The 22,297-nt window shown below is 41.4% G+C and overlaps 1 protein-coding gene across 1 annotated transcript in view; it reads left to right on the top strand.

The window, feature by feature from the left end:
- The first annotated feature begins 6,649 nt into the window (after window positions 1-6,649).
- Window positions 6,650-22,297, top strand: part of myo15ab (myosin XVAb) — an 81,519-nt gene continuing 65,871 nt past the window's right edge. The window contains exons 1-15 of the mRNA XM_047366872.1: window positions 6,650-6,788; window positions 6,885-9,269; window positions 10,156-12,672; window positions 12,783-12,902; window positions 13,030-13,347; window positions 13,535-13,732; window positions 15,571-15,812; window positions 16,475-16,868; window positions 17,159-17,241; window positions 17,591-17,654; window positions 17,743-17,852; window positions 19,232-19,306; window positions 21,635-21,725; window positions 21,821-21,826; window positions 21,909-22,012. Of these exons, the coding sequence (XP_047222828.1) occupies window positions 6,942-9,269; window positions 10,156-12,672; window positions 12,783-12,902; window positions 13,030-13,347; window positions 13,535-13,732; window positions 15,571-15,812; window positions 16,475-16,868; window positions 17,159-17,241; window positions 17,591-17,654; window positions 17,743-17,852; window positions 19,232-19,306; window positions 21,635-21,725; window positions 21,821-21,826; window positions 21,909-22,012 (6,650 nt within the window). The 5' untranslated portion in view covers window positions 6,650-6,788; window positions 6,885-6,941. The remainder of the gene's footprint in view (window positions 6,789-6,884; window positions 9,270-10,155; window positions 12,673-12,782; window positions 12,903-13,029; window positions 13,348-13,534; window positions 13,733-15,570; window positions 15,813-16,474; window positions 16,869-17,158; window positions 17,242-17,590; window positions 17,655-17,742; window positions 17,853-19,231; window positions 19,307-21,634; window positions 21,726-21,820; window positions 21,827-21,908; window positions 22,013-22,297) is intronic.

The raw sequence follows: 22,297 nt of genomic DNA, 5'->3' as shown, positions 1-22,297 counted from the left end.
TGCCAACTGCAGCAGGAAGGCATACATCGCCTGTAGGCTACATTAGCCCCTTACAAATGATCGGATCTATAGTGTGTAAGTGACTGTTGCAGCAACAGCTCTAAAAATAGCACGGACGTAGCCAAAGGCTTGTTGCTCGTGCTTCTAAAACCAGCCAGGTCCGAGCGCCCCAGCAAGTATGATATCTAAGCCAAGAAGTGTTTTGATTCCAGCTGGTGATGCCGGGAGACGGCAAGGTCGTCTGGGTTACAGAGCTGCAGCAGTTTGTGGCGCTGCCTCCGCAGTTTGTTTGTTGTCAGGCGGGTCCATCTGGCGGGCAACAGAAGGATCGCTCATGTAGAGACGTCATGTTTTCTCTTTTTTTTTCTAGTTGTAACTCTCAACTTCATCTGTTATGCTTCATTTCTCCCTTGAGGCATTTTATGACACACTTTCCCACCTTGTTCAGTCCGGATGAGAGGAAATGTTTGCAGGAACGTCACAACTAAAGCAACAAACTTTTTTTCCTCTCTCCTTTTGTTGTGCTGTATATTATAAATTATTTTGTTGCGTCATAGTTTTACCTTCTCTCTTTTTTTTTTAACACTGTGCGTGTGTTTATGAGCGACACTGCCCACCCACGGAGCTCATCAGCTCTCACCCGGAGTGCGTGGAACTCAAGCCCCCGACCCGGCCGCCGAAGAATAGCCGTCGTTAAATATTAATCCTCCGTTCCCGGTGGCACACTTCTCCCTGCAGACCGAACCCTGCTGCTTTGAGCTCAGAGGAGCTGAATGCATGGACCAGTGTGTAAAAATGTAAAAAGGATTTTTCTTTCTTTCTTAATTCTCTTTCTGACCTCTAGCCCAAGAGGATGGGGAAACGTGACTACGGAGCACCGGTGACGTGAGGTCTTCAAGAGGTAGGTGTTGGTGAGCATGGCTCTTATGCTACCTACGTTTGGAGCCTACACACAAGTAGCCTGTACACTGTGTGAAGTTGGTCTGCAGGCTCTAACTTTCTGTCCTGCAAGACGAATGTTTACAACAAGAAATTGTACCCAACAAAGACATATTTGTAGTAAATATCTTCTTAAAGGGGATATTCACATGAATTTCACACCAGGTGGCATTAAGGACCAAAGTAATCTACACACATAAGAATCAGAATCAGAATCAGAATCAGAATCAGAAAAGCTTTATTGCCAAGTACGTTTTTGGACATACAAGGAATTTGTTTTGGCGTAGTCGGTGCAATACAGTACAAATTAAACAGTATAAACATATCTACAATATAATATAAATATATGTGCACAGTTTTAAGTGAGTGAGAGTAAATATAGAGCAGTATAAGATGCAAGAGCAATACAACAGTGCAGGTGATCATTGTGCAAGTAAAGCAGGAGTCCAAGCTGAGCGTTAATGTAACACATAGAGTTACAAGTGTCCTGTCAGCAAAAAAAGGGGGGGTGTGGGGGAAAGGGACAGTGTCAGGGTGGTTTCCAGGCTTTGTTAACCAGGCTGGTGGCAGATGGGAAAAAACTGTTCTTGTGGCGTGAGGTTTTGGTCCGGATGGACCGCAGCCTCCTGCCAGAGGGGAGAGTCTCAAAGAGTCTGTGACCGGGGTGGGAGGGATCAGCCAGAATCTTCCCTGCCCGCTTCAGGGTCCTGGAGGTGTACAGTTCCTGGAGCGACAGTAGACTGCAGCCAATCACCTTCTCAGCAGACCAAATGACACGCTGCAGCCTGCCCTTATCCTTGGCTGTAGCAGCGGCGTACCAGATGGTGATGGAGGAGGTGAGGATGGACTCAATGATGGCTGTGTAGAAGTGCACCATCATAGTCTTTGGCAGGTTGAATTTCTTCAGCTGCCGCAGGAAGAACATCCTCTGCTGGGCTTTCTTGATGAGGGAGCTGATGTTTGGCTCCCACTTGAGATCCTGGGAGATGATGGTTCCCAGGAAGCGGAAAGATTCCACAGTGTCAATTGTGGAGTCACAGAGGGTGATGGGGGCAGGTGGGGCTGGGTTCTGCTTGAAGTCCACAACCATCTCCACTGTCTTTAGAGCGTTGAGCTCAAGGTTGTTCTGGCTGCACCAGTCCAACAGATGGTCCACCTCCCATCTGTACGCAGACTCATCACCATCCGAGATGAGTCCGATCAGGGTGGTGTCGTCCGCAAACTTCAGAAGCTTGACAGACTGGTGACTGGAGGTGCAGCTGTTGGTGTACAGGGAGAAGAGCAGAGGAGAGAGAACACAGCCTTGGGGGGAACCGGTGCTGATGGTCAGGGAGTCAGAGACGTGCTTCCCCAGCCTCACGCGCTGCTTCCTGTCAGACAGGAAGTCAGTGATCCACCTGCAGGTGGAGTCGGGCACACTCAGCTGGGAGAGCTTCTCCTGTAGCAGAACTGGGACGATGGTGTTGAAGGCAGAGCTGAAATCCACAAACAGGATCCTGGCGTAGGTTCCTGTGGAGTCCAGGTGCCGGAGGATGAAGTGAAGGGCTAGGTTGACTGCATCATCTACAGACCTGTTGGCTCTGTAGGCAAACTGCAGGGGGTCAAGGAGGGGGTCGGTGATGTAAGGAAATCAAAACCAAAAATTATCATAATTTAGTCAGGCCTACGTTTAATAGTAAACATGTTGAATACACAAAAAAAGGTGCAAAAAAAAAACCAAGTAATCAACTGAAATCTGTTAGTACTTAGAAAGCAACACTGTTCCCCATCAGTGCCAGTTTATATCTGCTGGTTTACTCCTAATAGATGGCCTGTGAAAGATGTTTCTCATTACATACAGTAGGTAAAGCACAAGAATCATCTTGTCGTGGATAAAAGCAAGGATTAATTTTTGCAACAATTGTCTTGCAAAACATACTAATGGCACTATCTGGAGATGTAAATGTAAACTTTTGTACCTTCTAGTGAGCACTATTGGGGAGATAATCTCTAAGTAGAAATAACATAGTTTTACCATTAACCAGCCACGACCAGGTGCTCCTCGCAGATATCTGATGAAGGACTCAAACAAAAAGCTGTCCAACCACTCACAGAGCGCTTATGCTACAGTTTCTCCAAGACAAAAAGGTAGCCAATTCATTTAACCACAATGGCCTCTAGCCCCGATCGCAACAGCAAAATCCACTGTCGAAAAAAAAGACATTGAAGATTGTTTATACTTTGCTTCAGACCATTTGGACAAACCCAATTAAATACTGTAAGATATATAGTCTAGCCAGATGAGACAAAAATTTAAGTCATTGACATTGCATGCACCATGTTTTGAGGAGAAACAGCATTAGATATTTCTGTAAAAAATGGGCTTTTTTCAGTATGTGGTAGTGGCTGACTTCATATAAATAAAGTAAATGGAGAGGTGGACTAGGACATTCTTCATAAGAATCTAAAATTAATTAAAATGCAACTGAACAGTGTTTCAATGGAGCTGTCACAGCTAATGCAAAAGGCAGCCATGTTGGATTTTGTGGTCAGGGTTGCTAACAAACATCTGACTTGCTTGGAATTCTGACATCATTAAAGCTCATTAAAGCGTTATTTATCCCAACTTGAAACTGAGCAAAAACTGGACACGTAGTTAAATTGTGTCCTTCAGCCATACAGTGTCAGTGGATGATATTTTTTTTGTTTGTTTGTTTGTTTTTATGACATAACCCAAGATTATGACAAAGTCCTTTTGTAAGCATGATGATATTGGCAACTGTTAAACAAGTTTCAGAAACACCAACCTGATCTAATCAACTCCAAACTAAGAGTGCTGCAGGTGTTGAACTGCTCCACTAGATAGCAGCAGATTTCTGTGTGTGTGTGTGTGTGTGTGTGTGTGTGTGTGTGTGTGTGTGTGTGTGTGTGTGTGTGTGTGTGTGTGTGTGTGTGTGTGTGTGTGTGTGTGTTAACTGACAGGTGATCTCTTGCTTCCCCTCAGGTCATGAATGGTTTTGATGAGCCTCATCATGTGCACCTCTGTTGTAATTCTGCAGTGTTCTCCCAGGCATGTATCCTGGTGTCTCTATGCTGTTTCCTCTTTACAAATTCTATCAAAAGATGGAGGACCACCTGCCAGCACCAACTGCTTTAGGCAAGGGGGAGAATGGCTGTCTACATTTGATAGGGTCTTTTCATTCTCCTAAAAGCGACATGAGCCGTTAGACACAAACTTTGGAAAAAAGAATAAATATTCTTGCATAACATCAAGCCTTTTTAAGGTGTTTTTGTAAAGTCTTTTGCACACACGGAGAAACAGACTACATGTGCTCTTTGCTGGTTGGTATTAATTAGAATGACTTACAATCTATAAGATCTGGATCTAGCAACCCAACACCTGCAAGCTGTAGCAGGACAGATCCGGCAATCTGACCCCTTCCGTCGGGAAGAGGGATAATTTGGTTGATGGGACTAATAATCACAGCCCTGTTACTGATCCTTCACTGGTCGGATCTCTGTGTATTTGTGATAGTCATTCTTGTGTCACCGATACCTTAGAAGGAAGACGTCATATCTTTAACAAATGTGTGTAACGCCTGCCTCTGACCATTTCCTGCTTTTAACGCATGTAAAAATAGGTTAGCAGTGGCTATAGAGCTTATTTAAATTTAGTTTAAATTTAAAAAGCATATACATATCCACACTACCCTCCCCCCCCAGGTGCCAACATTTTATGCTATGGAAAAAAATCTGCTCATCGAGCAACAGATGCGATGCAGGTGTTCACACACATTTTCAGTCAGGCTAATAAATTAAATTTAAGGTCTTTAAATACTCACCATTTTCTAGATTTGATAGCATCTTTGCTTCCAATCAAGTTTATTTTCTGCATCCCAGAAGATAAGCCAATCATGCTTATCTTCTGTCCCTCTCCGGACGTTTTGTATTATTTATGCCACGCCCCCTCAGTTGCGCAGCGATCTCAAGTTTCACCTGTAGAGCCAGATGACAAATTAAGGCTCCTTCCATGACCTGAGACAAGGAACTGTCCACACACACACATACACTTACACATAGGTCCACACAAACAAACACAACTCATCTGCTCGTCTCTCTTACCTGCACACACACTTGATATCACACACTCTGCACTGTAACCAGGATGTCATGCTGAGTAAGGGAATGTGTTCTACTTATCAGTGGAGGACATGATAAAGTCAGAAGAAGTATATTACTACCTGAAGTTATTATTGTTTTTATTTTCCTCTTTCTTGATCAAAAAAGAAGAGACCTCTTATAAGGACAGACCAAACTTGAAGACCCTGACCACAACAAAGCCAGGTCTTCTTTAGTTCTGATTGTCACTTAAGTGGAGAAGACTACAATGAGGAGCTGTCCTGGTGAATGAAATTGTCAACAGTGTCACAAGAACATAGCTTTGGCTACCCGTCTGTAGGAAAAAGACTGAACCGCTGAGAGGGTAAGGCCTGTTTTATGTTTTATAATGTAATTTCTGTCCTTAGTAAAGGGCTTTAGTGTGTTGTTTTTTTAAAGTCTACAGCTAGGCTATCTTTAAACTGCACAATGAGGTGTGGTATTGGTTTAAAATCATAGTAGTGATAAATTAAAACTTTCAAGAGAAGGTTCACATAGAGTATTGTGCAATCTTTTCTTTATACTTGGCTTCCAAGGAGTCAAACGTTTTTGTAATATTTCAAAGTGGCCTTGATTAATAGTTCTCCAGGCTTTCTAAAGGTCTTCCATAGTTGTTCTTCAGGCACTGGTAATTTTCTAACTAACTTTCATCCAAGTCCTTGTGTTTGATCATGACAGTATATTGTGTAGTGTGTGCTTAAAAACAAGGAAAGTGGATTAACTGAGGGGACAATAAAGTATTTATATCAAGGATGAACAGTACCTGAAATTCACCTACTTAAGAAACTGAAAAAAAAAACCCTGAAACAATATTTTGTTGAGCAGACATTGAGGAAATTATGTTGCCCACAATCTAAAAAATGTGAAATTGTTTAAAAACTGAAAGATGAAAAGTCCTGTATTTTTATCTAATTGAAACCTGAGTGTGTCTTAGCTAGGGCTGCACGGTGACGCAGTTGGTAGCGCTGTTGCCTTGTAGCAAGAAGGTCCTGGGTTTGACTCCTGGCATGGAGTTTGCATGTTTTCCCTGGGTACTCCGGATTCCTCCCACATTCCAAAGACATGCCTGTAGAATTAATTGGTCCGTCTAAATTGCCCTAAGGTGTGTGAATGAGTGTGTGGTGCCCTGTGATGGATTGGTGGTGTCCTTGCCTCCTGCCCATAAACTGCTGGAGATAGACACAAGCTTCCCTGCAACCCACTATGGAAGAAGTGGTATAGAAAATGACTGACTGTGTTTTAGCTAGTGGGTTAACTAAGCCTGACTTCCAGACTCTTCATTTAAACAAAATTGGGATGTGAACTATTGGCTAAACATTTTCAATGCAGTTTTCTGGAGCAAATGAAGGCAAAGACTGGCCAGCCTCAGATAGCCAAAAATGAGGAGGAAGAACCTTAAAAGCACATTGTCGTTCAGCTGATCATCTATTAAACACCTTGTTTTCAGATAAAAGCTCTTTGAGAATAACCTTTATGGTGTTAAATACTATCTGGTGTCTGGTAAACCTTGTTGTTTTGGGTATTTTTATTGAATTGAAAAGCTTGTAGATATGAGGATTTTTATATGTGCACAGGAGCATTCATGGGGACCAGTTTTGAGCAGTGTGGAGCTACTAAAAACAGGTGGATTTCTTCTAAAACTAATGGTGAACCCTCAAATAGTCCCAGTGCAAAATCATACAGTCACATCTAAAACAAGAAACAATTTAAAGGTTAGTTAAAGTTTGTCTTTCTTGTGCATTACTGACAGTCCTCTTTTTTGTTAGTTTACAAACATGGTACAAGTTATTCTCTTTTTGTGTTTAAAGGTCAGCAGCATTGAATCTTGTACTGGGGGCATGGTGTGCTTCTAGCAACTGGTCAAAATGCCTGGCAAGAAAGATACCAAAAAGGACACCAAGAAAGGTGGAAAACCTGAACCAGAGAAAAAGAAAGAGGATGACAAGAAAGCAAAAGATGAAAAAAAGGGAGGAAAAGACGACAAAAAGGGAGGAAAGGATGACAAAAAGGGTGGAAAGGATGATAAGAAAGGGGTTAAGAAGGGAAAAGAGGAGCCATCCAAAGGAAAAGATGATGGGAAAAAAGGAAAAGACAAAAGGAAGGGGAAAAAAGTGGAGTCTGAAGAGGAAGAGGAGGAGCTACTGAGTGATGAAGAAGCAGAGGAAGAGTTCAGTGAAGAAGAAGATTATGAGGATTCAGAGGATGACAAAAAGAGAAAAGGGCGAGGGGGTAAAGACAAGAAAGGTGGGAAATCTAGACGTGGTGATGACTCTGAAGAAGATGATGAAGACTATGATGACGAAGAAGAGGAGGACGATGAAGGTGAAGCGGGTCACAGTAAATCTAAAAAGAAATCTAAAGATGATCGTCATCATAAAGGGGGAAAATCTGATGTGGGTGCGAAGAAGAAAAAAGGCAAAATGAAGGAAGAATTACACGCTCCAGTTAAAGTCCCAAAGAAAGGTCTGAAGAACATGTCAAAAATGTTCATGAAGTTTTCTGGAATCAAACGGCGCAAGAACAGTGTGAAGAAACTGAAAAGCACATCACGTTTATTCCTTGGTTTGGGAAGGAGGAAGAGCCGGCTTGCTAAGAAAAAACGCCGCAAGTCTATAATGAAGAACACCTCTCGGTTCATGATGAAATTTAAATCCAGCCAAAAGAAAAAAAAGGAGAAAGAGGCCAAAGAGAAGGCAGCAGCCAATGGAGGGAAAAAACCAACGTACATGTTACTTCGTCTTGGGGGTGGAAACTCAAATAAGAGGAAAGGGGGTTTCTTTAGAGGTCTATTTAAAAAGCAAGATGGCACCAGTGATGATTTCAAGAACAGTAGTGTGTTACTGGGTAAGGTTGCTGCGGCGACTAATTGGCTTACCAAACGGTTTCTGTCGAAAAAAATGCAAGAAAATTCCACGCATCATGGCTTAAGCGGTCGTAGAGGAAATCCACAACATTCCAGCTCCAGACGGTTTCTGCACGGTTACCACAACAATGGTTATGAGTTTGAGGAGGAAGATGATGGATATGGCCAACACCATGTAGTTGCCCAGAGAGATTACAGGTATGATGATGGCTATGGTGATTATGGGGTTGAGTCAGAACCAGGGTATGGAAGACAGGGTCAGTATGGCTTCTATGATAATGAGATGGGAGGCGCAGACTATCAAGACCTAGGGTACTATGAGGAAGATGTACTCTATGATCCAAATGGAGAGTATTATGATGATGGACTTTATGAATACAATGACACTTATTCCTCTGCCCAGGGGTATTATGATACTCAGGAAGCAAATTATTATGGGTACCAGCAACAACAGACAATGTATGGTGATGAAGCCCTGGACTACTATGCTCAAATGAATATGGGTCATATATATGGAGGGGAGATAGGAGGATTTCTTGATCCTCAGGCTCAGGTTTATTATGATGAAAACGGTCAGGGAGCTTACTATGCAAATGGACAAATGGGTTACCTTGACATTGGGCCAGCAGGTTATCATGAGGATCCTTATACTGCAACTATGGGAATGCAAGGAGGATTTCAACCAGGTTATCAGCTTGGATATAGCGAGGCTGGTATGCAGTACCAAGACTTGAGCTCACAACAGACTACATTCCCCCTTGAAGGCCAACAGGTCTTTGGGATTGGGGTGCCAGGTATAGATAATGTAGACGGCCTCAATGGGGACCGATTTGCAGGTCAGATGAATCAAACTGGGGATTACTTTGGTGGAATTCAGCAAGGGGACATTACATTTAGAGTTCCTAGACCTCAAGTGCGCCTGTTTGGAAAAGAGCGACTAGATGTTCCTTTGCCTCCTCCACCAACTTTGCCTCCAGATCAAGAGTTTGAAGACATGTCAGATATCCAGTATGAAGACCAGATCCCTCTTGCACCATATCAACTTGGAGACATGATGTCATTGCAACAGCAAATACCATTATCAGAACAACAAATGCCTATGTTTCCTGTTCAACAGCAACAACTACTATCAACACAACAGATAATGTTCCCACAGCAGCAGATGATGTTCCAACAAGAGAATAGTATGCTGCCTCAAATGATGCCTATACAGATGTCACCACAACAGCAGTTGATGCCCGAGCAAATTATGTCCCCACAGCAGCAGATGATGTCAGAGCAGTTGTTGCTCCAACAACAACCAATGTCTCCACGACCAGTTTCACCACAGGTAATAGTCTGTCATTGCTTTTGTCTAAGAGGGAGTGATACAATATATCTAACATGACACTACTTAGAGATGTGCAGGTGTTGTGACAAAGTGATGTGTCCAGGGTGTCAAGATTATACATTTCATGTAATGTTGCGCATAATATATATATATAAGAGTACAGATTAAAACTGGGTTTAAGAGAAACTGATATGTAACATATAGAAAGAGATGGGGTAAAAAGTAATATTTGCCCCAGCCAGCCTTTTCCCATGGCAGAGATGGGAAACGTCCTAGGGGGCTGCATCAGTGTTTCTGCTTCAATGCACCTCTATAAATGGTCGACATGCCTTTTTTGCCTGTCACCAAATTCTGCATTATCTTCCTGATATCCCAATTATTGAAATCAAGTCTCTCCAGGTGGAAAATATCTAAAACAAGCAGTACAGCAGCTAGGGCCAGCTTATTGTAAAACATGTTCTTATACAGGATGTAATTTTCAAGAGGAGTGCTAACCTGCCCTTGCTGTTCTTCAACTCCCACACTACTGCATTTCAGATGAGCTTCATTAGCCTAATGGTAAAAAGAAGGTATATCCTTTATCCTTTCTGGGGCATTAACATAAAAATGTTCTAGCCCTTATCAGAATCTATAATTATTTAAATCTATGTTCAGATGTACAAAACAAAACACCACAGATTCCACCATGGTATTAATTATAAAAAAATAGATGCATCTCAAATGGAAATTGTTTGTGACACACTAAAATACATAAAACCCTATAATTTAAAGTTTGATACTAGCATTAATAGCATTAATGTGTATTGCTGTATTCATTTTATAAAACACAAATTGTTTTTGTAATACTATAGAAGAATTTAATTCATACCTTTTTTACTCGCCGCAGATGATAACAGACCCAATGATGATACCACAGCCGCAGGGTTACAACTTCCCAACAATCCCAACACCAACAGCCATGATTATTAAACAAGCGAGCATGTCTCCTCTTCCTGCACGCCGCATACAACCTTCTCCCACTCCATCTTGCCGCACTGTCATCATGCCCTCTCCACAAATGCAACACCATCCTTCTGCCATGGTTTTGACAGCACCCACCCCTATGGTTGCACAAAGGCAGATCCCCTCCCCACAACCTTCCATAAGGGGTGGGTTAATTAATGCCCAAAGACCTCGATCTGTTTTGTCTAGACAGATTTCACCTCCTGCTTCTCCAATGGTGTCTCCAGTTCTTCATCGTAGAGTACAGTCTCAAAGGTCACCTTCTCCTTTGGCTCGAGCACCTTCACCCCCTCATTCTCCCCGTGCCTCCATAATTCGTCGTAGTCCTCCACCATTGGAGAGAGGACCAATGAGGTACCATTCTCCACCATCATCACCCCACGTTTCCATGAGGATGCAAGGTCTCCAGTCATCACCCACACCTGCTCGAAGTCCATTTGGAGGGAGAAAGATGCAAGAACCACCTCCACTCTCCCCTGGTCTTGCATCACCGCCTCTGTCTCCTCAGCTAAGTCGAAGGCCCTCGCCCTCGCCCTCTCCTTCTCACCGAAGTTTATCTCCTGCAGGGCCTCGGCCAGCTCCATCCTCTCCTACACTTTCTCGTCGCTCAACTCGACTGCTCAGGGACCCCACACCATTGGCCAGGCCTAGGGCATTAGGAAATGTTCCTTTAGGTACTGTCAGACCCTCCCCCATGGGTCTTAGAGGACGTCCAGTGCCCCCACCCACACAGAATGTGCGTCCATTTCGTGCATCTTCTGTAAGAAGTAATAGATCTTCTGTTCTTACGATAGACTCCCTTCACTCTTCTCCTTTCCATTCTCCTCTCATGGTCCAACGTGTTCCCCTAGCGAGAAGAGAATCTGGCCGTCTTCCTCTTCGCCCCGTTGCTCGAGGTCGTCCCCTCAGAGCCCAGCAGTCGATAAGGAGGATGCCTCCTCCTTCCCCACAGCCCTCCATGAAACATATGTCACGCAGTCCATCCCCTCGCTTCTCTCCTCAACTGAATCGTCAGTCCTATGTTTCAGATCCTTATGCTGATTCTTACACTGAGCGGTCACAACAATTTGTTGCCCCCTCTTCTCCCAGGTTGTCCCGTTCTTTACAGAACCAAGGTATTCAACCAGGTGCTTTTTCAGCCCTTAGAACAGAGGCAGCACAAATGGGGGGCATGGGTCAGATGGCTACAGAATTAGTAGAACCTTGTTATCCTGCAGTGCAAAGACCAATGTCTACTTATGAGCAACCTTTGCTTCCTCCTTCACAAATGCTTTCTGGAGCTCTGCAAAACCAGGCAGTGAGAGAAGCATCCTACATTTATCCGCTTCAGAGACCTCAGTCTCCACATGTCCAATCTGTACCATCATCTCCATTGCTCTCTGGAGCTATGAGACATAGTCAGGCAATCAGAGGTGTGGCTTCTTATCAAATTCCACAGTTACAATCACCATACGGACCAACTGTTGTTATGCCATATGATTACATCTCTGAGCCTGGCCCACCGCCATTGCTTCAAGATGCACTGCAAAACCAAACTGGTTTTGCACTGCGTTCTAACACTGAGCCATCACAATTTGTTGTCCCATCTTCTCCCATGTTATCACATTATTTGCAGAACCAAGGTATTCGACCAGATGCTATTTCAGCCCTTGGACCAGAGGCAGCCCAAATGATGGGCATGGGTCAGATGGTTCCAGAATTAGTAGAGCCTCATGATCATACACTGCAGAGACCAATGTCACCTTATGAGCAGCCTTTGCTTCCTCCCTCACAAATGCTCTCTGGAGCACTGCAAAACCAAGCAGTAAGAGAAGCATCTTATGTTTCTCCACTTCAGAGACCTCAGTCTCCATATGCCACATCTGTACCATCATCTCCATTGCTTTCTGGCGCCATGAGACACAGTCAGGCAATGAGAGGCATGGCCTCTTATCAAACTCCACAGATGCAATCCCCTTATGGACCATCTCTTGGTACGCCATATGATTACATCTCTGAGCCTGGCCCAGCACCATTGCTTCAAGATGCACTGCAAAACCAAACTGGTTTGCATAATGTGTCAAATTTAAAATCTCCTATCATGCAACGTCGCAATCCCTATGCCCCAGCTGGTCCTCAGCTTCACAATGCCCTTCAGCAGAACCCAAATCTCCGCCAGGCATCCTATCTGACCCCTGTGCAACTCAGACAGTCCTCAGTTGTACCTCAATCACCCTCTTCACCTATGTTGGGAAGAGCCCTGCAAAACCCACATTTGATGCAGGCATCATACCGGCTGCCAGAGAGAACCTTGATAAGCCCTTATACAGATCCCCGTTCTTCACCATTGCTTGGTCATGCATTGCAAAACCAACAACTCCGGAGTGCCTCATATATAATGCCTGATGGATCAGTTATAAGGGTAAGTATTAAGTTCAGATTACTTTCTCATTATGTTTGTCAACTGAAAGTTAAATTTTATTGGAAAAATTCTCATCCCTTTTTTTGGCTGTCCAACTTTGACTAAAACAGGACCCGCGTCTACTTCAGAAGCCAATGTCACCTAACCTTTCTGGAGCTCTTCAAAACCAGCATCTGAGGACAGCTTCATATACTCTACACGATGGCACCTTTATGGATCCCAGACAGAAAGTAACCAATGACTTGTAGTTCCTTACTTTACATTGAATTTACCATTAATGTATGCGCACATCTTTCAATAACATATAACCCTTGCAATCATATTGTACATAACTAATATACATATTGTTTTGTTTAGCATCCTATTTCCCCAAACCTTAGTAGGGCCTTGAACAACCCAGCCATACGTGAAGCTTCTTACTCTTTTCCTGATGGTACAATTGTGATAGCCTCCGAAACAGAAAAGACACCCAACCTTACCGCAGCACTTCAGAACCCTTATCTGAAGAGTGCTTCGTACACCCTCCCGGATGGCACTATCATCATTGATCCACGGAAACCTACCTCTCCAAATCTGTCTAATGCTCTTCAACACTCCTCATTACGGAATGCCTCATTCACACTACCACAGGGAGTTCGAGATCCATCTATACCAGTGTCACCAAATCTGGCAAAGGTTAACTAAAGATTCAGACTTATTAAGTGTTTTGCTGATGTTTCTCAATACGTATCTTCATCCTGTGTTATTTTAGTTTGGACTTAAAGTTTCTAAAGATTGATATGGAAATAGTTTTTCTAGTAAAGGTGTGTAATCCAATCTGCTGCTTTTCTTTTTGTTTAACATAAGCCATTTGTTCCTATAGGCTCTAGGTAACCAAGCCTTGAGAGCTGCTTCATACACCCTTCCAGATGGAACTATTATTGTGGACCCTAGGAAGCCAAAGAGTCCAAATCTGACAGCAGCCCTGCAAAATCCATATTTAAAAGGCATATCCTACGCTCTGCCTGATGGAACAATCATCATTGACCCAAGAAAACCAGTTGGTCCTAATCTGTCCAAAGTATGTTTCTTCTCTGCTTATACTTTGATACAAGCTGTTCCAGTGTTGGACTAAAGTGAAACATATTGTAGAAGCTTCAGTCTGTAGAGTTATACGGTTATAAATTACATATAGTGCCTTGCAAAATATTCGTACCCCTTGAACCTTTTCACATTTTGAAAGATTACAACCTCAAACCTCTGTGTATTCTATGTGATATTTTACACCATACATTTCAAGTAGAGCATGGTATACATTTATTACAAACAAGAATTTGAAAATGTGGCATTCACATGGATTCAACCGCCTTTACTTTGATACCCCTAAATAAAATACAGAACGTTGACATTCAGAGGACATTTAATTATTAAATACAGTCCACCAGTGAGTAGTTTAATCTCAGTGTATATCCAGCAGTTCCTTGAAGGTTTGTAAGAGAATATGGGTGAACAAACTGCCGGCATTTAAAAGGTGAAGTTCTGGAGAAGTTTAAAGTCGTTTTCAGTCATGATGCAATATCCCAAGCTTTCGACAAAGCTCGGAATAAGGCGAAAATTCAAACCTTTAAAAAGATAGGCATCCACCTCAGACAGGCTCAGCAAGGAGAGCATTATTCAGGGACGCAGCCAAGAGGCCTATAGTAACACTAGAGGAGAGATTCGTAGCTCAGGTGGCTGGGAGAAATATTAGTCATGCCCTTCACAAATCTGAACTTTACTTATGAAAGGGTAGTAAGAAGACAGCCATTGTAAAAATAAAAAGCCTCAAGAAGTCCCCACTACAGTTTTCCACAACAGTTGATGGGAAGATGGAGCTAAATACAGAAATCCTGAAAGAAACCCTGTTAAATCTAATTGATAAGTTATATTTCCCAGTTTAAAGATTTAATTTTGGAAATGTGCAAAGCTGGTAGAGGCTTACCCCAAAAGACTAGGACTGGTAATTTTAGTTAAATGAGGAGTATTGTACAGAGGACCCGAAATTTCAGCCGGACACAACAGATCGAAATCAAAAGGTTTATTGAAAGCTCTTGGTGACATTCGGCAGGAAACAACCAGTGGCAGCCTCAGGGACCTCTGAGGGCAGACAGATGTGTTAGTGGCTGAGCAGAGAACTGAGAATAATGATAAGCTCAGAAATAAAGCCACTAACCTTCTCAATAACCGTGGTAGAATAAGGAAACTGATTTTCGGGTCCTCGGCCTGATTGTCTGGTGACAGCTGGTAACATCACACAGGAACAAGTTATCAGGTTTGCAAACCTGGTGAATAGGCAGAGTGCGGTGGTCAGAAGACAGAAACTGCCAGGAAGACTGATTTAGGCGACAAGATCTGAGGGAGAGGCTTGAATCGGTGGTCAGGGCACAGAAACTATAACATGCATGGGGAGGCAGATTCAGGCAGGCAGATTTGAAGGTTAGGCAGAGGGCAGTAGTCAGAAGGCAGAAGCAAGGTTGATGTCCAGAAATCAGAAGCCAGGGAGATATCCGACGTGGGCAAGGCAGAGCAGAGGTACCCAGGAGGCAAAGATGAGATCAGGATCAGGCAGTCAGACAAAGAAGGAACGCTGGACATGTACTCACACTAAGGCTTTTGATAATCTGGCGCCGTTTGTCAGCGTGCTGCTTATAAAGCCAGGTGAACAGGTGAAGCAGGTGAGGCGTGATTAGGGAGCTGGCTGGGAAGGATCAGGTGAAAGAGGCAGTACAGACAAAACAGCCCAGAATCATAACAAAAATGGTTAGAAGTTTGTGGTTTTAACATAAAAAAATGTTAATTCCTTTGCAAGGCACTGTAGGTTAGAGATTTATTGCCACTGTGAAATTGAGTAAGTAGATTTCTTTCATCCACCACCGTTAGGCTCTTCTAAACCAGAACCTTCGTACTGCAACATACCAGCTCCCTGATGGTACTTTAGTTCTGCCTGGCCAGAAGCCATCCACTCCAAACCTGACAGCTGCTCTTAGGCAGAATCAGGGACTTCGTTCTGCTGGTCTCTATGCTCTCTCTGATACCTCAGGCCTATCAGGTGCACCCAAACACACAAGCCCCAACGTTGCCTCTGCACTGCAGAATGAAGAACTACGTGGTGTCACTTACAGGTATGGAATTAAAATTTTAATAGAAACTAGAAATTATAAAATTGACTAAGTTTTACATAGTGTTGCACAGAAAAACATGTTCAGCAGCCAGGTATCAAATGAGGCATTGGGTCGGTCCCCTAAGGTCCGTTAATATTCTGCTCCTGTATGAAAAATATTCTGCTTTTAACATATCACCTTAACAAAATTTTGTTAAACGACACAGAAAAGATGATGTTACCCGTAAAGAACATAAAAATGTAGTTAAAAGTGAAAAGTATATGAAGACAAAGAATTTTTGAGGTTGGTCAAATCAGCAAACCAAGCCTGACTTTCAACATCTTTGTTCAGGCTAAATTTTGAAGGAACAAAGGCTACAAAGGTCACATTTTTATTATATATTATTCTTGTCCACACAAAAACAAGGACCGGCCAACCTTAAATAACCAAATAAAGACACCCAGAGACATTACGTTTTTGGACAGACAGCAAAAACCTAATAATTCAGTTATGTGTAAGAAGAGAAACATTTTATACATAGATCTTAGAGGGTAAATAAAATGTAAAAATGCAAGTTTTGTTCCTGGGGTCCTTAATCTCATATTTAACCAGTATAATACAGCTCTTTATCTGCTTCCGCATTATCTGCGTAAAAAAAAAAACAACTATTCCTTTTTTCACAGGCTTCCAGATGGCTCTCTTCTCACACGCCGGTTCCACAACCCAAAACTATCTGATGCCATCCAAAACCAGCAGCTTCGTTATGCTTCATACACCGTGCCAACAGAACTTCAGGGGGAGGACCATCGCTATGCTGTGATACCTCCATACGGGCCACGATCTGGCCACTGGGCCAGGAACGCGAGTGGTGGAGGTGAAGGTGGGGACGATGTTTGGGCAGCTGAGAGGGTTTTGCCACATGGGACACTTCAGAATTTGTCAAAGTGGTCCATGTACAAAGAAGATGGGGTGTTGGAAGGATATTCACCAAGCCCTCGGGTTGCAGAGAAACTGCCTCAGAACCTAGAGTGGACTCCTGGCAGAACTAGGGTACCAGGCCAAAGCTGGTATGACAAGGTACCTGTTTTTATTAATGTGGAATGTAATATGACTGTTAAAAAGAAATGCTTCCAATTTTTTGCTGAGATTTGGTTGGCATTATTAAAGCAGTATCTAAAATATTTACAAACTCACAAACTAGTTGGTAAGCATTTTCTTTTAGGTTTACCAACTAGATTATCCGCATTCCATTACAATGCTGTTATATCAGCTTTGCATCCAGTATTGTATATATTCTTCAAGCTTTCAAAACGTTATATGGTTTTATTGCTCTAATGCCATAGTAACTGTTTATTAATTGTGTCCAGATCTATTCTGTAATAAGCATGCCCACTACAGGCCACAGAGTTGTACGCTGGGCAGAGGGAATGGAAGACCTAACTCAGCTCCCGTAAGCACAATTCAGACCAAACATAAAAATCATGAATTGAATGCTGTTTAAGCTCTTTCAACAAATGAGTAATTTAAAGAAGACCTAGAATTAATTTACTGTGTATGATCCACTTCATGAGGATTTTATTTAGTGCAGCATTTAAGTAAATTTGTGTGGAACTAATATTCCTTCAAATTCTAAGAAACGCTGAATATTGTTTCATTGCAACAACAGTTTAAAAAAAGAAAGACCTTCATTGTCTTTAAATAATAATAAGGAATGGTTTTCAAAGTAAATGCAGGACTGCTAGCCTAGTGTGGCAATATGTGCTCAGTGGGTTTGTTTAATTTCTTGTGTTTAATTTCAGTGAGCTGAATGAGACCACAGTTCTATTGAACCTGAAGAAACGCTTCGACCACGAACTTATATATGTACGCTCAATGTTTAACATGACAATAAACTAATATAGTAAAATATCACAAACATTAGGATAATTTTTTTTCTCTGTTTCTTTGCCAGACCTACATAGGGCGCATCCTTGTGTCTGTTAACCCTTACAAGCTGCTTAACGTCTATGGCACAGACATGGTGCACCAGTATGAAGGCCACGGTCTGAGTGACAACCCCCCGTAAGACCTTGGAATGTTTGTGTGTTTCAGACCTAAAACTCTATGCGTCTGCCTTTTAGCTGGATATTTCAAAATGTTACTATATGGGCTGTGTTCACTTTTTATTCACTTTTTTTAGTAGTCTTATTTCACCCACTTTGTGTAAAGAGGATCAGCTTAGTTGAGCAGTAAAGTACAGAAGCTTGCAAAAGTATTTATACCACTGATATTTTTTCACATTTCGTCACATGAATCCTCACTGAATCGACATTATGCAGAACAACCTTTCAGTGTAATTTAAAGTGTTTTGTATTATGTGTTTAAGACCTTTGCACACCAAGAGACAGAAACAGTGATATTAAAGTCTTACCATAGATTTTTATTTAGATTTTGGTCTGGTCATCTTAGGATCGCTCTTCTGCTGGAAACTGAAGCCCCATTCTCAATGGTTTTGCAGCCTCTAGCTGGTTTTCTGCCAGTATTGCTCTATATTTAGTTCCATCCATCTGCTTCCTGTTGTCCTTATTGAAGAAAAGCATTCACCATAGCATGATGCTGCCACTTCCATGTTTCACTGAGGGGATGGAGTGATTCGAGACAATGTAGAGTTTTGTCTCAGTTTTTGTCACACACAATGTTTTGCAAATGAGCCAAAAAGCTTAGTTTTGGTCTCATCTGATCTGATCACCTTCTAGCTCTGTCCCCTTGTGGCAAAAGTTAAACAGGACTTCCTTCTGATTTCTTCCTGACATTCTTGTATAAACGAGATAGAGAAGTAATAGTTTTCATTTGTACAGATACTTCCTATTAAGGTGTGGATCTCTGGAGCTCCTGCAGTGTGCAGTGTTACCCTCAACCTGTTGTCTGTTTCTCTGTTTTCTCTGCTTTTCAGCTTAGTTGATGTCCTTGATAGGTTTGCAGTCATAGGATAATCTTTCCATTTTCAGAAAATGGAAGGTGAAATGCCCAAAGCTTGGGAAGTTAATTTATGAACTGACCCTGTTTTGTGTATCATAAATTACCAATACAATACAAAAATGTTTGTGGTTGTAACAAAATTTGGAATAACTGCAGGTGTAGAATGCTTTCATAATAATTTGTATTTAACTGTATCCCGTACTCTTTGAAAACTTGTGTGTTTGCGTGCCCTTGTACTTTTGTTCTGAGTATGTCTACACTTGTTGTGTAGAGATGCAGTAATGTGGTAAGCACGGGTGTAAATGCCAGTGCTTTCACGTGTTAGTGACAGGCTACTGTTACACTGTTGCTGGTTGGTTGCCAAGGCAGCGTTTGGTCATGCATTTCATTACCTCATCTTCACAAAACAGACACACACAGCGCACAGAAGTGACTGGCGTACAATAATGGTCATTAATTAAAAATGTTTCATTGTGTTGCAGTCATCTCTTTGCCATTGCTAATCTCTCATATACAACCATGATGGATGCCAAAAAGGACCAGTGTATTGTTATCAGGTATGAAATGCTGTCACTGTTGCTGCTGAAGACTATGTTTCTCATCAATACTCATTTCTGTAAGCATAATTTAAACTGAACAAAACATTGCCATGTAATTGTTATGATTATGGCTTACAGAAAATTAAAACTCAAAATTCAGTGTCCTAGAAAATTAGAATATAGTGGAAAAAGTTAAATATTGGAAACTTATGGTGTTACACCATAATCAGCAAATTAACTTAAACAACTGCAATGGTTTCCTGAGCCTCTCAATGGTCTCTCATTCTGGGTCAGTAGGCTACATCATAGGAAAGACTGCTGACTTGAAAGATGCCCAGAAGACAGTTATTGACAGCCTCCAAAAGGAGGGTAAGCCACAATAGGTCATTGCTAAAGAAGCATATTCATGGAAAGTTGAGTGGAAGGAAGAAGTGTAGTAGGAAAAGATGCATCAGCAACAAGCATCACCACAACTTTGGGAAAATTGTCAAGTAAGATCCATTCAAGAACTTGGGAGGGCTTCACAAGGAACAGACTGAGGCTGGAGTCAGCACATGAAGAGCCTCTTCTCCACATGGGCTACATATGTTGCATTTCTAGTGTCATGTCACTACTGAATCAGAGACAACATCAGAAGTGTCTTAAAAAACCTGAAAAAGAACTGGACTTTTGCTCAGTGGTTTGCGTTTCATTTAAAAATCAAGGTTCCAGAGTCTGGAGGAAGAGAGGAGAGGCAGAAAATGCAGGTTGCTTAAAGTCCAGTGTGAAGTTTCCACAGTCAGTGATAATTTGGGGTGCCATGTCATTTCTGGTGTTGTCCACTGTGTTTTCTGAAGTCACAGTCAATGTAGCAATCTGCCAGGACATTTTGGAGCACTTCATGCCTCTGTCTGCAGACAAGCTTTATGGAGATATGGATTAAATTTTACAGCAGCACCTGCCCACACTGCTAAAGCTGGTTCAATGACTATGGTGTTACTGGGCTTAATTGGCCAGAAAACTGGCCTGACCTGAACCCCATAGAGGATATATGGAGTATTGTCAAGAGGAAGATGATGGGCATCAGACCCAACAATGCAGATGATCCGAAGGCCAATATCAAAACAATCTGGGCTTCCATTACAGCAGAACCACAGGCTAATATTATCTTCCATGCCAGGCTGCACTAATGCAGTAATTCATTCAAAAGGAGGCCCAACCAAGTATTGAGTGCAAATAAATGATTATTCTTTTCAGAAGTCTGACATTTCTGTTTAAAATATCCTTTTTTATTGATCTTATGTAGTAATCTAATTTTTTGAGACACCAAATTTTGGGTTTTCATTATCTGTAAACCATAATTATCAAAATTACAAGAAATAAAGGCTTGAAATATTTCACACTCTGTGTAGTAAATCTATATAACATATGCGATTCACTTTCTAATATGAGAGACAAGAAATCTTGAATTTTTTCATGATATTCTAGTTTTTTAGGTATACCTGTATATGACTGCCTTTTCACTGTCCATTAGGTCAAATTCTTCTATTGTTTTGCTTTTATACAGTCCAGATTTAAAACCTTGTTTTGAGGTCTGATCATTTGAATTGAAACCTACAGTGATGGAAGTAACAATGTTGAATGAAAACAAAAAATTCAGTTACAGTGATATTATATTTGACATATATTTGGAAATAGTTTATACTAGTGTTACAATATTGTTATGGTGTCAGACACATACACTATATTGCCAAAAATATTTTGCTTGTCTATGCCAACAATACTTGGCATACAGTTGATTATCTGAAGATAATCATATCAGATCTTTACTGGATTGTTCCCATGTTTCTTCAAGACATGATATTTAAATACTGTTCATATTTTGGTTATATGTTTTTTTGGAGCGCTCTAAGACTCCTTTTTGTCTTTCACCTGCCCAATTTCCTTATTTTTGTATGACTTTAAAGTATTTATTTAACTATTTCTGTGCATTTAAAAACATCACTTGAGTCAAGTTTCACATATAGTGCTGTTACACTTAAATGTTTCAGATTATCAAATAGAACTCAATATGAGACGAAGACAGCCTAATTAAATGTAAAATTTTATAGATTTTAAAATGATAATCTCTCCTCACACAGACAAACTTTGCTTTTTTGGGCAGTATTTCTAAAGGCTTTTTTGTAATTTCCCATGCAAAAAAAAATTTGCCAACTTCTTTACCCACTCATTCACTCCTTTTCAGTCTAGTAGCTAACCAATTTAAAAGGAATGGTATTTTTAATGGATACAATTGGCTACCATAAGCTCCACCAATTAAAACTCTAGTACAATTGTTCTGTATGCTCATTGTTTTTCTGTTTTCAGTGGAGAAAGTGGGTCAGGAAAGACTGAGGCTACTAAGCTGATCTTGCGTTACCTGACAGCCATTCATCACAAACGCAATGTCACACAACAGGTATTTACTGATTACCTCTGTTTAACTTCATACAAACATAGCTTTATACTATTAAATTTTCATTTGTTTTCCCCACATACATCGTCTTCCTACAGATAGAGGTAAAATCTTTTTTTATGTATGATAACCAATATTTCTGTATAACATAGGTAACGTAATGATGTGTTTGTTATGTTTTATTAGATCCTCGAGGCTACACCCCTGCTGGAGTCTTTTGGGAATGCCAAAACAGTCCGCAATGACAACTCTTCACGCTTTGGCAAATACACACAAATCTACATGGATGAGTGAGTAACAATATTTTCTACTCTTGTTTTCATTGAACAAGTCAAAAGAAGTAACAGTTTCAGCTTTTGTTGGTGTTTAAGAGCCATTCAGTTACCAATCTCTGCAAAGTAATGGTGCAAAGTATTGAGCTTTGTGAGATCATTATGTTTTACAGATGAATAGATATGTATCATCCGCATAGCATTTACACACAGCAGAGTTTTTGTATGAGTAGCACAAGCCAAGTATAAATAAAAGCTAAAGGTCTAAGTATTAATTCCTGTGGCACACCATACATCAGGGGT

The sequence above is a fragment of the Girardinichthys multiradiatus genome, chromosome 5, assembly GCF_021462225.1.
Source record: "Girardinichthys multiradiatus isolate DD_20200921_A chromosome 5, DD_fGirMul_XY1, whole genome shotgun sequence".
Taxonomy (NCBI): domain Eukaryota; kingdom Metazoa; phylum Chordata; class Actinopteri; order Cyprinodontiformes; family Goodeidae; genus Girardinichthys; species Girardinichthys multiradiatus.
The sequence above is the reverse complement of the archived record's forward strand: the minus strand, read 5'-3'. Positions and strand labels throughout refer to the sequence as shown.